Source organism: Sceloporus occidentalis, unplaced genomic scaffold (genome assembly GCF_023333645.1).
Source record: "Sceloporus occidentalis isolate IW3139 unplaced genomic scaffold, rSceOcc1.0.p SCAF_327, whole genome shotgun sequence".
Lineage (NCBI taxonomy): Eukaryota > Metazoa > Chordata > Lepidosauria > Squamata > Phrynosomatidae > Sceloporus > Sceloporus occidentalis.
In genome coordinates, this window is record NW_028317307.1 from 480,712 (window position 1) to 495,847 (window position 15,136).

A 15,136-nucleotide genomic window follows, 5' to 3' on the forward strand; every position below is an offset into this window, starting at 1 on the left:
ATTCTTAAAATTAAACATAGCCATTACTATAATGAACGATACTCCAGAAAATTAGGTTTATCTAGCGTAAAGAACACTATGTAAAATACTGGTTTTAACTCTAGTTCCTATGCTTATCCCTTGCTGCACAAGGAGCTTAAAATATCTTGTGGCCCCAGTGAAAAGAAAAGGTGCACGGAAACTGCACAGGTCCGAAAGTCCGAGACAGAGCATTAACTTTTGCACAGATGAATAAAGCCAGGTCACATGGGAGAAGATGCGCATTCAGGTGTCAGCTCCATGTCAAACGTTAAGGTCTCTGGAAATGTAAAAGAAAATTTTTTACAAAAATGCTCCAAAAAAGTATAAAAGATTAACAAATGTAATTTTTTACATATTTTAATGCTTACATGCAGATAGAATATGAATGTTTTCTTTAACACATTGTGTATTTTAATAATACTGTATGTGTTCACCTGCATGCTACCATATTCATTTAGCCTTGCCTTGCTTGAGCTATGATCTGGTGCTCTCACAAAGCATTTCTGCACAGCAAAAGTAAAAACTTACCAAACTGATTTCCAGCACTAGCCTCGGCCCCATCGCTTGGAAACTGCATCAAAGAATCTAAGGTCCGTGGAGACATTGGTAGATCTATGGTGCTGCTACATGTTGTCCTGGTAATACATTGAAGGACATAGGAGCGGTGTTGTTGGCAAGAGGGTTTATAGATATGGCAGAAACGTCAATCATTTTTGTATATAGAAAAAAGTCAAGGGTATTCAACAATAAGGTAGCAATACTTACGGGGTGACACAAATAAACTTTGTCTTTAGATAAGGCACGGTGCCTGAAAATAGAAAATATCAGTTGTAATTTAAACAGGAAGTACTTTGACAGTTTTGTTCTCTGTATAACTTAAGTTTAAACATACCATAAAACACATTAAAGAAGAAAAACAAAAAAGTATTTTTACTAGAAGGACTTATACGCTCACACCAACCATGTGGGCCATTTTAAAAGTCAAACACCTTGTTCTTCTATAGCACAGCAGGCCATCATCACAGACTTCAACCTGGGAAGTCTACTACTACCTGGGTCTGTGGGTTCTGGGTGTTCCTGGCTCTCAGGGCGGCAATATTTCCCAAAGGCCTCTTCTTTGGGAATGTCGGGGTACAGATAAACTAGTGGGGAAACAAGGATGTTTGTTGCATCCATGATTTTGTAACCCATGATGATTTCGGCAAATGACATATTATTCAGCTGTTGCTTGGTATATGGCTCAACAGACTGGATCTGGGTTTTACCTGCGAGTAAAATAAGATATACAGACATAAGAACTTCATAAAGGAAGACTTTGTATACTTTATATAAAATTATAGTTCTAGCCATACCGCTGATGTCTTTCTCCACCCAGGTGAAGGTGATCCCTCCTTCTTTGCTGCTCTCACTGAACCTTAGTAGGAATGTTCCAGGAGGTTTAGTACTAAGAATCGCCCGTTCACGCTCTTTGCTAATGAAACCCAAGATATAACTGTGGAAGCGATACAGAGATATAAACATCAGAATATAGAATGAAAAAAGCAGGTATAATTAGAAAATAAAGTATTTCGATAATGTTACCCATAGAGGACAGTGAATCAATACAGAATGTGCTGGGCTTCCTACATGCAAGAAAGGAGATGGATATAATAGTGTAACTGCTTAAAATTTTAATATAATTTATTAAGACTTTTCTCACAAATGGAATGGATAAAAATCCATTGTAACTTCTTAACCCCTGTGATGATTATTATTATTTTTCCCAGTGGCTGCGTTTAGAGCTCCCGCTAGAGTCTGGACAAACCCACCCAAGTTTCTACGGCTCTATTCTGTGTTTCCAGTAATACCAATACTTATCACTGTGAAAAGAGCAGGATGCAAAGGGTCATTTCAAAATTTTTTGTGCATGGAGTTGTATGTCCATAGGGATGTTAGGGAGTACTATGCCCCCCCCCCCACACACAAACATTAAAGCAAGGTGTTTATGGAGCTTGCTTTGTGATCTATGGGGGGTCTAGCCCAAACCCTGAAAAACAGCCCCAAGCCTATTATGCCTCCTCCACCAAACTTTCTAGTAGACACTATAGCACTGCTTTGTGGCCGAGCAGTTACTCCTAGATGCTTCCATTTTATAATATTAGCACTTACAGTGGACCAGGGCAGAAATTTCACAAGCAGACCGTGGCAAGGGTGGCATCCTATGACAGTTCCACGTTTAAAGTCACTGAGCTCATCAGTACGACCCATTCTACTGCCAATGTTTGTCTATGGAGGCGGCTGCTTGATGCGCTTTATTTTATGTCCCAGTTAGGTATGGCTGAAACAACGGACAGTAGTGTCCACATACTTTTGGTCACATGGTTTACATCCACCCCATATAAGTTCCAGTACACAAAACAAGAGGTTAAATTCCAAAACCACGTTAAAAACAAGTGGAAACGTATGTCCGCAAGTATGACCACCTTTTGGTTTTGAGTAACCCCCATTATTCTTGTCATTCTGATGAGAGTTGCAGTTCAAGGAGGAACATCTCTGAAATTTCTTTAAAGTATATTCTTTTACAATTATTTTATGCTACCTGATTAGAAAAGTATGGTTACAAACTGATAATGCTGCCAACTGTCTTAGAAAGTGGGAATGTCCTATCACTGTAGAATATTCATAGACAGCAGATCACTGACACTTATCTGAAAGAGTTGCTAGCAGACTCTCATGGAGTTGTCCCTCAGCTTCTTGATTGCAATAGCTAGGAAGCATATTTAAAAACAGAAGATGGCTGTGGAGGTCAATGGCTAAAACGGCTGTGTAAACTATAGCCACACATTGATGAACATCGGTCAACCAATGTTTCAGTTGCAAAACTGGTAACATAAAGGAACAGAAGCTATTTGGAAACTTACCCTTCATTCCAAAGCGCAAGAATATATTTCTTCACAAGGTCAATAATGTTGTCCAGCCAGACCCAAAACGAGAACCCTTTGCCTGCCATATTTTCCTGTTGACAAAGCCATACCGAGAATTACCAATAAACATACACTATGAGATATTGCTTAGTCACAATTACCCAACGTGTCACTTTATTTTACATATTCTAATGATTATTAGCAATGTGTCTCTATAATCCACGGCAAACTGTTCCTTACAGAATAAAACATGTGAACTACAAGACTTCAGGTCACCAACTCCAGCCCTCAAGTCCCCTATAGATAAACAATGGCTTTCACTCGGTGTGACAGATCCAACTGTGGTTATTTGAGCAATCGGCATTTAACAGGATATCCTGGAAGCCTGAATGGTTTGTGAGGAAGGCAAGACATTTGGAACACTGGTTAAGATAACAGGGGTTACTTCATCATTTTGGGAAGTTAATTGCAGTAGGCAACCCATTATTTAATATCTTATTGCATAGCTAGCTTCAGGAAAGACCTTAATGACTCCCAAGAGCAAGTACTGGGCTTCTATAAACATTAACACTGGTAACCAATGTTTTCAAGCATTTTAGTCAGAATCGAACAGAACCACTTATTTAAGGCTGTCTACAAATAGAGCTGCTTTTGGTTTTAGAAACCTGCCCTTACTTATTTTTAACATTTAAAATATTTGAAAAATGAGAAAATTACTTTGCAAAACTTGGCCCAAGTGATTTGACAGCCAGAATAGTTGACGCCAGGGCCTAAAGAAAACACAGAGAAGATTATTTTCCAATGCACATATCCATGCGGTATAAATACAAACTAGCCACTCCTGGGGGGGGGGGACATACCTAGTAATTTCTCTGCCAAGGTAGTTAGCTGCTCGATGCTAAGGCCACGTTTTGTGGTAGATGAAAACTGCCAGCTTAAAACCTCTGCCACCTGGTCCCAAGTTCCAATGGGTGGTTTTGTAAAAAAGTTAACATTCTGGAGAACACAATAGAAAAGAAACAAATTGCAGGGCTACAACAATGGAAATAAACACTAGACCATCTTCACAGAACACTGGCGTTTATAGTTACAAAAGCCAATCATAGCTTTTACTTATATTATTTATTACATACTGGGATTCATCAACAACATTTTCACTGAGGGATGGCAGAACAGCAGGAAAAACTAATACTAACTGACAAATTTCCACTTCACATCTTACAGCATTATCTTTTCAATAATTAAAACATCACCCAAAAAAATCAAATAAAATTAAAGTATGCTCCATAAATAGAAATGATATTTAGACACCGGATTAAAAATTAAGTATGTGTGTATGCAACACTGGTTAATCTGTGCATGAACTATAATAAGAAACCCATTATGGGGAAAAAAATAGCATCATTATATGGAGTAAGTTGAGTTCAGTAAACAGAATATGATAAAAGTGAGTAATCTTATCTTAGTGGCAGCCTGCAAAAAACCCCACCTTTGGATTGTTGGTTAGCATGTTGTACCACAGGATGGATGCCCAGGCATTTGGCATCTGGCAAATATTGGAAATCACGACGACTGGCAGCGAATGAGTCTGCAAGCAAATAAAGTTATGTTGAGACGTACCAAGAAGTTTACATTTCCCAGACGTATACACTGAACAGTCATAACATCATACCTCATAAGAGATTAGACTAAATTACAATAAACTTTCTAAAAAAAAGACCCGCTGCATCAGATTTATTTGCATGCTGTATAGATCTTTTGGGTTGTTAGCACCAGGGCAAATTATAACTGTCTCCAATCAAGTGAGTGCGTTACACACCACATTTGTTGCGCATATATAAACTCTTTAGTTTCTTTACAAGGAGTCGGTAATAATGGCATAGATGCGTACCAAAGGAATCACTGCACCACAGGGTAAAGGCACAGAGAGAATATGCATTAAGGCTACTGAAAGTTAATTCGCGAAACCCCACTGTTGCAACAAAGCAGGGTTTTAGGTGCAGATAAATAGGGACGCTGGAAAAGCTACATTACAAAAAAACTGATCGCAGAGAGGGAGAGGTTTTCAATATGCTCAAGAAGCTTGGACTTCCTCTACCCATTTTGTATGGTAGGCTTGGACCCACAGATTTCCATTATTCAACTGAATGTTGAGGCCTGAAATATTGTTTTTTGCCCAAAAACCTGCTTTTGAAAAATTCCTTACCTCTAGATCAATTTTCAAGCCCTGGTGATAAACCTCAGTCTCAAAGGTGATTAGATGAAGTTCCTCCGTGACAATAAGTGAAGCCTGGAGAGAGAGAGAGAGAAAAAAAGTTACTGAAAAAAAAACTGATCGCGTGTTAAGGTAACTATGCAGAGTGAGAAGCTACCGATAAAACTGATTTTAAGGTCAAAAGAATACAATACCCATGATTTTATCTAGTATTATCATTAATAAAGGGCCTAATTATTTTAACAAACTGGCCATAGAGCCGTGTGTATTTTTTATATATATATATATATATATATATAATATATATATATATATATATATAATACACACACACACACACACACACACACACACACACAAATTCCATAATTATAATTAAAAAAAAAAACTAAAAGAAAAACCATAATTGATTATTTGAATGTTATTTTTTCTACAGAATGTAGTATTTGGACAAATAAAAAAAAAATCCCTTTCAAGTAATTCAATATCTGAGAAGACAATCTTAAACATCACAAGATAAAAAATATCCAAGTAAAGTATCATTCTAGGTGTGTATATTTGGCATGTCCGCTTTTTATAACTCACATCACAGTTTGCTCTTCCCCCATTACCACATCGCTGTTCTCTTAGAGTCTGCAAAATAAAAGTTAAAGTGCTGTAATTAAAATGATTTGCTTCAGTACTTTTTGAAATTCTGGTGGAATTAGGGGGATACTGACAATTTTACTTCATCATTACTATGATGTACAGTTTCTGTAAGCATCCTAAGAAAAGCGTTAATTGAACAGCTAATAGAATTACACCTTCCACTGCAGCCCACTAAAGCAGGGGTTCTCAAACTGCGGCCCTCCAGCTGCTGCAGGACTACATCTCCCATAATGCTCCTTCAGCTAAGGGGCTGGCTGAGGAGGATGGGAGATGTAGTCCTGCAGCAGCTGGAGGGCCGCAGTTTGAGAACCCCTGCACTAAAGTCTACTAAAATGCGTGATCAGGCAGATAAACTGTTCGATAAACCGACCACCAGGGACTATGTATTCAAGTCACGTTACATAGTTGCTTGCAGCAGATATAAGAAGTTGTTTGCAGCTCACCGCACACCTGTGGGTTTAGGAGAGGCTTTCGCTGCCTGGTCCTGCTGTCTGAAGAGCAAGCCTCCTACCTTAAGATTCTTAACAGTATGAAGCCTTGCTATAGGTGGGCTAAGGGGTCTGAAGTAGAGGACTGCATTGGGGACTGCGGGTGGACAATGTACCCGCGGGTCCCAGTAATCCCGCAAATCTCTGCTGCTGTGGATTACTCTTCCAATGATGCTCAGCCAGCATTATGGTGGACACGTAGCTGGCTGAGAATCATGGGAATTTTAGTTCACAGCTAGCATCTGCAGCTTTACTGTTGCTGCACTTCCCATGACGCTCAGCCAGCAAGTAGTATGTCTGGCTGAGCCTCATGGGAAATCAATTCAATGTGTTGGTTATTTCTAATATGCATGACTGTGCTGACAAAAACGAAGCGTGTTCTAAGTGGTGATGCGAGCGCAACATTGTAAAGTGCAATTTCTTGAATCGTGAGTTCCGCAAGATTTTTTTTTTTTTTTTTTTTAAAGTGTCCCTCTTTCACATTTTCAAATGTTGGGAGGTATGAAAATGCACAAATTGCCGCCTTATTTTTGGCAATATATGACTTCACGCAAAAGGCTTTCGATATAATCAAAACAAATGGCATCTGACATCCCATGCAAATTGTGGGCCTGTTTCTCAGAAACATGCAGTTTCATAGAAATTGTTTGCAAATAACTCCCCTTACAGAGCAGTAGTCAGTATAAGACACTTTACAGTACAGTTTTGTCCGCAGTATATATTTTTTTCAGAACAAATCTACTCCTTTCTGAATAGAACTGCATCTATCCTACGGACCACATCAATGTGCATGGAAATCACCATGATGACAATTACATGATTTACTAAACTTTTTGAAAAGCTGCAAGTAGAGCAGGCACCAAGATCACGATTAACACCTCATCTTAAACATTAATCAAACTAAATATATTGTACTAAAATGTACAAGAGGCTTTCAGTCCAATTCCAAATACGATGTCTTATTATTTTTTTAACTTTATCCTTACCAAATGTTTGAACTCAGCTGACAAGCTTCCATTATTGGATTCCTCCATGTTCATTACTTTGGTGTTTGTCCCAAGAATATTGAATTTCCGAGACCTATACATGAATTAGAAATTGTATGGCCACAATTAGGACTTTGTCTCATTCTGATCGAGACCTACCCATGCCAATAGGTATTGTGTCATGGAGATGAATGAAAACAGCAGTACATATACCAAAACGGGTAGAAAGAAAAAAAAAAAAAGATTCCATTCCAAAAAGATAATATAAAAAAAAATATCCTAAAACCTTCACGAAAAGTTTCACTTACCCCCGCAAGGCTGCAACATCGCCAGAATCCCTGCAAAAAAATATTTATTTTAATCCAAAACAAATTAAAGTTTCATTATTATTATTATATCTTATATACAAAAGACAAATCAGCCCCTAACAGTTATCTAATCTGTTACTTACTTATCAATGCAAACTTTGATTTTCAGTTGATAATTGAGTTCAGGGAATTTCACCAGAAGCCTGTGAACCACAGAAATTAAATGTAATACTAGACATAGTTTCCTGAAGCCACAGATACATTTACCATAAAGCAGAATTCCTACATTCATGAACTAGCATCCTGACAGAACTAAGAGGTAACATTGAATATGTAAAATAAGGAGTTAAAAAGTTGAACATAATGAGCTATTACCAAAATTTATGATTAGTGCAACAACAGAAAATATTGCATCTCCGGTCTTTCTGATTTAAGTTTATTTTTAATTAGCTTTACAGTAACACCTTCATACAAAATATTAAAAAGTGCAAAACACTTGGGGTTACGATAAATTAAATAATCCTCCTTCACTTCACCTTTAAATACGCATTATGATCAGGATGAACATATGTTCTTTGTTGGCAAGAAACGGTTTATGTAAATCCTTCTAGACAATCTGTGACTAAGTAAGTTTTTTTTCCTATGACAGACAGTTGAATACAATATAGCATTACCAAAAAGACAGTTAAGACGCACAAAATTAACCAACCTGACTTTGGTTGTAAACTGGACACCTGTCTTGATGACAAGAGGCCGGTCAGGATGCATGGGCATACAAGGCTGTCTTTCTACCACAAAGGCACTGTAAGAAAGTAAATAAAAAAATTCTTCATGATTTTTGTGTAGTAGCAAAAAATGAGTCCCTATTCTGCTAATAATGACACAAAGCACACAGCTGATGACTGTCTTTAGGAAATCATAAATCCCTTATATATCTTCCACAGATATCAATGTAAAAAGGAACATAACTTTAACCCTTTAACAACCAGTGATGCGCCTGGTTGAATACAGATACTGCATTCATCCATGCAAGCCAAAGGAGCCCTGCTTACTAGTCACATTGTAATTAGTAAAACATAAAAAAAATATAGTAACAAAAGTACATTCCCAACAAAATGTAAAACAAAAAAAGTCAAAAATTAAACAAAAGTTTATTTTTATGAGCAGGTGCTAAATTTAGCAGAGTATCTTCCCAAAAATACCCATGGGGTGTCTACTAAAATGTATGGTTTGATGGGGTAAATTGAATTGGCTGGGATGTCCAGGTGCAAACTGACCAGATGTCAAAATGTAAAAAAAACAAAAAAAAAAAAAACACCTCCCAAATGTGGCCTTTTAGCCCTCAAACAACAAGACAAACCCCTGCATGGGTGGTATCACTGTACTCTGGAGATGTTGCGGAACACATATTGGGGTGTTTGACAGTTACATGTACCAAGGGCTGTAAATTCATACCTAAAGTACAATGTGCATGAAAAAACACCACAAACAAAAAAAAAAAAAAAGACTACCACAAACTTTGACAAAGGATGGTGGTAGAATAAGTGCATGTAAAGAGGTAAAATACAAGCATATGAAATACCCTGGGGTGTCTAGTTTTCAAAACAAACATGGTTTGACGGGGTAAATTAAATAAGTTGGCTTTGAAGATTTCCCAAATAGGAGATGGTGGCAGAAGGAGCAGATGTCAAAGTTCCAAGTTGAAAATTGCCCACTTCCCAAATGTGGCATTTTACCTCCCAAACAACCCGACAAAACCCATGCATAGGTGGTATCAATGTACTAAGGAGATGTTGAAGAAGCTATAAATTTATACCCGACGTACACAAACTACCAAAAAACGTTGACAAAAGACTAGTAGTAGAATTTGTGAATGGAAAGGGTTCACTTAGGATGTCTAGTTTTCAAAAATACATGGTTTGATGGGGTAAATATAACTGACCAGCTTCCAAGATGCCACATGGGAGTAGAATGACCAGATTTGGGAAAAGGAAAGAAAAAAAAAAAAAAGAAAAAAAAAAAGGGTTTGAAATAGCAATACGCTACTTGTACTTATTTCCCTATAACTTGCAAACAAAAGCAAAAAAAAATCTAAAACTTTGAACAATCTATTTAGTAGGTTTGATCATTAGCTTTTCCAAGATGGTACTTGGGGGGGGGGGGACTTGTGTGGGTTCACTAAATGGGAGAGGTGAAAACATGTTTGTACTGGTGAATTTTCTTCTGCTGCATTTAAATCCAGGTTCGAATTGTGTAATAAACACACCAGCATGTACATATACCAATCTACACATTCAAATGTTTGGACCTTTACTGCCACTTTAATGGAGGACAGCTATACTTGCCTCTTCATAAGGTTCCTGAACAGCTCCACAATTCTTTCCTCCAACATGGGCCGATGCTGTATAATAGGGTCTCCTTTATAAGACACTTTCTGCTGTAACTCCTCAAGTTTTTTTATCTGCTGCCGAGTTTGCAACTGGGACTCGGCCAGTGAGGTTATCCTGAGATCATATGAGAAGTCTCATTAAGTCATTTAATAAAAATACCTCTACTCTGCTCTCCTAATCACCAACGTCAGTATGAATAATTATCAGACACACACACATATATATATATATAGTTATATAATACTGATATATCTATACATTTGATAGAGATTTTTTTATTTTTTTTTTAATGTAATGGCCCCAAGTTGAAGGATTGGATGCCACAGAGCTCGTGTCCGAATATCCCTACAATGTCGTCACCTGTATCACTACACTACAAAATAAAAATCATATAAAAAAAAAATTCTGTCCACACTACAAAAAATAAGAATATCTGCATGATCTAATGTTGTCCCCAAAACATGCCAAATCTATTAATGCAGGCCACCACTCTACGTTTGATGGCAGAGGCTCAGAATCCCAAACATAAAAATATTATACAGGCGTATGAGGTGTAGCCAAACTCAACATTTTTATGGTTTAAAAAAAAGCCCTACTTGTCCCATGTTAAACAATACATATCATTTGAAGGAGGAAAATACAGTTGAACAAGGACAAAAATAAAATGTAAGGGGTTAAAATGGTGTCCTGTGGGGGTTTACCAGTTTTCCAGACGATCAAGGCAGATATTAGGTGGCCCGCCAATACATGCTATTTGTTGCCTCCTTTTCCAATCTGCAAGTTCCTCATCTGTTAGGGTCTTTTGGACATATTCCATGGCTGACAGGAGACCAGCTAAATCACTTATGATGGTCTTAGAAAGTGGAAAACAATACATTTTAGAAACAACTGCTAGATTAAGATGCAAATTGTAATATTGTAACAGTTTTGGAATTAAATACAACATTAAAAACATAACTTCTAGTACCGTAGAATTCCAAAGCCCTTCCCAGAAATACATTTTATTATCCAGTAGAATTGTCTCAATTATAGTTTTTCAGGGTATGCAAGAACTTTTGTTGACTCAGATACAGGAAATAAACACATTTGTATTATTTGTAAGCGGTTAAAACTTCACATAAAAAAGATAAAAATGCAGGTTTGCTAAGATTTTCTATCTTAGAGAGTTCAATTAAAGTGTGCTCATGTCTAAGTGGATAAGAACATTCAAAGGGTTAACTAGGCAATATAAAAATGTATTGATTGTGACTGACTGAACCTAAAATAGTGCTCATGTTTTTTTGCCTTTAAAAGTACCAGAGCAGCTGTGTTCTTCCATTAAATGACACTTGAGACGTTAAACGGGTAGTTAATATTTTAACAGTGCCTCATATTTAGGGTCAAGGATACCGTGGCAAATGTGGAATCCATAGACAGAGGTCAAAGCCCAAAACACATACCCTTCTTAGTTGATCCAGTGCAGTCAGCATCTGTTCCAACTGTTGCATTTTCTGTCTTGTCACCGACTGATTGTTGCCATTAAGGTCTGATAGATCTGCAGTACAAGAAGTTTAAAGATGGATGCAATTAGCCAAACAAAAAAAACCCAAAAAAAAAAGCAAATATTTTTTTTTTAAACTTCCAGTTTTAACTGGTGGTCTTTGGATGTAACTACATCTAACAATTAAACTCACCACTTTGACTTTTTAATGTTTTATAATTGAAATCAAAGTCATCCTGTAGATTTTCTACAACCTTCATCTTCTGCTCAAGGTCCTGTAAGACATTTTTATCATAAGTTATGCCATTAACATGAAGACACATTAGGTGGAAGTGGGACTGCTGTGAATCACGGAATACACACCTGCACTTTCTTCCTCACGTCTTGCAGGTGCTGCTCTAGCATTTGCTGTTTTTCGGTTACCACTGCTGCAGTTGGATGGGAAGAGGGCCCACCTTGCTATGAGGATATAAAACATGTCATAAGTGCTGGCTCAACTAAACTTATCAAACTAGAACAGCAGGGAGGAAGAGTGGCATATAGGGGTTAAACTGAGTATCTGGGGGGCAGAGTGGCATATAAGGGGTATAAGGCAAATCTGGCAGCAGCGTGCCATTTCTGGGGGCAGAGTGTAAATTTGTGTTTATTTAAATCTGTAAACATTTTACATACATTTGTGTATTGTATTGAACTACATAATATAGGATTTGGGAAAAGTGAGAAATCCACTATAAATCACTATACACAGTCAATGTAAACATTGCTTTCATTAGGTATGGAGGGTTTGCAAGCATCTTCCAGCAAACATTAATTCCAAAAGGGATGCAACAAGGAAATCTTAATTGCTTGTCAGTATAAAACATAGCATATATTTTAGTGAATTTCATACTTTAGCGAGCAATTAAGCGTGCATATAATTGAAATTTCACATTGGTCAAGCAATCTTCATAGAAAGAAAATACATGTGGGTGTTCGGTTTCCTATATGAGAATTAAGATTATATTGGTTTTAATGGCATATTATAGATTTCATTACCTGGGCAGCAGCGGCAGCATTTTGAAGAAGCCTTCCCTCTTCCCATAGACATCTAGCTACAATGCGTGCAATCTCCATGGGTTTTTCTAGATATCTGCTCTGCAAGAATAAGTAGTGTGAAAATCTTCGTGAAAGCAATGACAAAACCAGAGCCTTTACAACAATTTGTGGGGTCAAAATTTATGGTACAGACAAAACCCAACACACATTTTACGCATCAAAGCGTGGAACACTATTACGGCTATTCTATAAGAAGCGTAGCTCCCAAACGCATCTGTAACTATGGCCTACCAATCTAACTGTAGAATGTAGTTACACAAAGTGCTTTTTAACGTCATTAGAAAGACCAAAGGGTTAAAAATTATTTTACACACTGTTCCTCACCAAAAAAATGGCACTTTTGCTGTACTTCTGGTTAATAGGCAAGTGAATATTTGTGTAATATGCAGTAAACCTAATTGTGTAAGAGCAGGGCCCTCCCAACACGTCCTAATGTGTTTGTTTTTTTTTGCCGTCAAATTTATAAAGGTTAGAATAAAAAACGTTCAGTGAATTTAAAATCTGCCCTTTATTAACAAACTATGAAGCAATATTATACAAGGGAGGTCTTCCACTCCCTCGGTATCCACCTGGGCTTATATCAACAAGGAAATCCTCCACACTGAAACAAGCCACAAAAGAGCCTAATGCCTAATGCCTAATTTCAGAGGTCACAATACAATATTGTCTGCCACTTCTTTTAGTTCATGTCAGTGGTAACTAGCAGTGAGCCTTTGTAATTAATACCTGCAAAAACTGCTTTATTCTCCTCAGGTTGTGTTGGTAAAGGACATTGGATTCTTGTAGAAATCTACTATACTGCTGGTCTATCTCTCCAAGGAGGTTGTGGAAAACCAGTGTGGCATGGGACTCCTTACTGGCAGCAAACCCCCTACAATAAAAAAAAAACAAAAAAAACACAAAACAAGAGGCTGCTGGTTAAACCATATAAATCTATAGAAAGCTTGTATATTCAGAAATGATGTTGCTGAACTGATTCAAAATCAATCACGTTTACAGAGTTGACAAGCAGAGCTGCAATCAGAGCACTGTGTGAGGGGGATCTTTATTCATGTTAGTTGTGATAACGTCTGCAAAAAAAGTAGGGATTACTGCACTATATCCGAAGGGGCACAGACTAACAAAATCAATCAAAGCTTTTCTAGTCACAAGGAACCCATTCTATTCACTGAAATATTGAATTTAATATCAGTAAGAAGTTTTACCAGTCTTGGCTTTCTATCCATGGTGCAAGAAATTGACGCAGCTCCATGGGAAAGCTATCGCTATAAAGCTGGTGCAACTGCTCCAAGTATCTGGTATCCAGCTGTTGTAACTGATTCCATTGCGTCATCTTGTGTCACGAAGGTCTGGACAAGACAAAGAAACAGAACAACAAATACCAATATTAAAGGGGTCAATAAATGATAATGAAATATGAAACTACTTTCATGTGTATTGCGTGTTTAGGAGGGTCCCTGGTACACTGAGATTTCTCAGGCAGGAAAATGTATTTTCTTACCCTCAAAATCCCAGCATTTAAAGCCAGGGGGCATAGTTATACATGTTCTGTATAGGCAGGGCAATATCCAGCCTAGCCTATCAGGAAGGGACCAAAACTGCAGGTCCAACTCTCTGATATGCCTTAAGTTCACAAGAGACCTTTCTAGTTCTGGCTTTTCTTTTAAAAATGTGCGACCACCGCCATACGTTGACGCCCCAGAGAGGGTCCAGACATGGGCCGATGCCTATCTAGGCGTTTGGGTGAAGAAAGTGAACGTAGATAAGTGCACTTTGTGCTTGTTATTTTGTTTCCAACATATCCTATCTGAACAACATTTTGCAACATAGCAACAGTACTGATAAAAATATGCAAACATTTGATTTTGGCCAAGATTGGCAAAGTGTCTAACATGGTGAATACCTGTACTCCGGATAGAGGTTGGTAAGAGAATGGCAGCATGAGAAATCACAGAAAAACCTGATTGCAAAAAATATATTCAAATACTGGTCATATTTAGGTGTAATATTTTCACATATCAACTTCTATTTTATTCAGGACCAGCTTCTGGTTTTGAAACACTGTAGGTTATGCTATATGGAACCAAACGCAGGTGACGCACAGAATAATAACTCCCTTCTGTGGAAAATGTAGGTTTACACGTGTCTATCCAGAACAGGAAACAGGCAGGGATGTGTATTCTTTATTCCAGAAAGTACTTCCAGTAATGGAAGGGAGGAGGAGGAGGAGACTGCCAGTAATCCACACGCACGAATATTGACTTGCCTTTGCTATTCAGCTGGAAAAAACACACTATCTTCACAGCGAATGTAAGCATGGTGGCCGAAGAGAAGCTTAAAGGATCCGAATAATTGCATATTAAAAGACCAAGCAATAGATATATGGATAGCTGGCACAAAGCGCTCCCCTGCAAATACATAAGCGAGCAGCTCTGGAAACATAAGCCAGTGTACATCTGTGTATCTGTACATTTCTGTGAGGCTTTGGGCCAGGGGAAAAAAGTACAAAAAGGATTCAGGGGACTACCGCAGCATTTGTATGAAAAAAAGGCAAGAATACCCCGATACTCGACTATCATTTACAGAAAGCGCATATGATGCC

At 37.7% G+C, this 15,136-nt stretch overlaps 1 protein-coding gene across 9 annotated transcripts; it reads right to left on the minus strand.

Moving 5' to 3' along the window:
• Window positions 1-242: 242 nt before the first annotated feature.
• LOC149274537 (signal transducer and activator of transcription 3.1) lies at window positions 243-13,867 on the minus strand. Of its 9 annotated transcripts, none has more exons than XM_089505386.1 (23): window positions 13,740-13,867; window positions 13,271-13,405; window positions 12,475-12,505; window positions 11,803-11,898; window positions 11,633-11,714; window positions 11,399-11,493; window positions 10,661-10,812; window positions 9,915-10,073; window positions 8,279-8,371; window positions 7,713-7,772; window positions 7,570-7,599; window positions 7,262-7,355; window positions 5,725-5,772; window positions 5,131-5,214; window positions 4,414-4,512; window positions 3,785-3,920; window positions 3,642-3,694; window positions 2,922-3,016; window positions 1,374-1,513; window positions 1,071-1,286; window positions 787-829; window positions 550-656; window positions 243-298 (listed from the first exon to the last, which is right to left on the minus strand). In XM_089505386.1, exons 1-23 carry the CDS (start codon window positions 13,865-13,867, stop codon window positions 243-245), a joined length of 2,232 nt encoding a protein of 743 aa, XP_089361512.1. The 9 variants fall into 9 exon arrangements, with proteins under 9 accessions (XP_089361512.1, XP_089361509.1, XP_089361510.1 ...); XM_089505383.1 differs by having other exon boundaries at window positions 1,074-1,286; window positions 12,475-12,573; window positions 13,261-13,405; XM_089505384.1 differs by having other exon boundaries at window positions 550-644; window positions 12,475-12,573; window positions 13,261-13,405.
• Between the last annotated feature and the right edge of the window lie 1,269 nt (window positions 13,868-15,136).

Excerpts from the sequence above, each read along its gene's own strand:
- LOC149274537 (XM_089505380.1), bottom strand. The coding sequence starts at position 13,867 with ATGACGCAATGGAATCAGTTACAACAGCTGGATACCAGATACTTGGAG. Across the intron at positions 7,773-8,278 it reads CAGTTTACAACCAAAGTCAG|GCTTCTGGTGAAATTCCCTG; the intron begins GTTGGTTAATTT and ends TGTGGTTCACAG. Across the intron at positions 7,356-7,569 it reads GATGTTGCAGCCTTGCGGGG|GTCTCGGAAATTCAATATTC; the intron begins GTAAGTGAAACT and ends ATTCATGTATAG.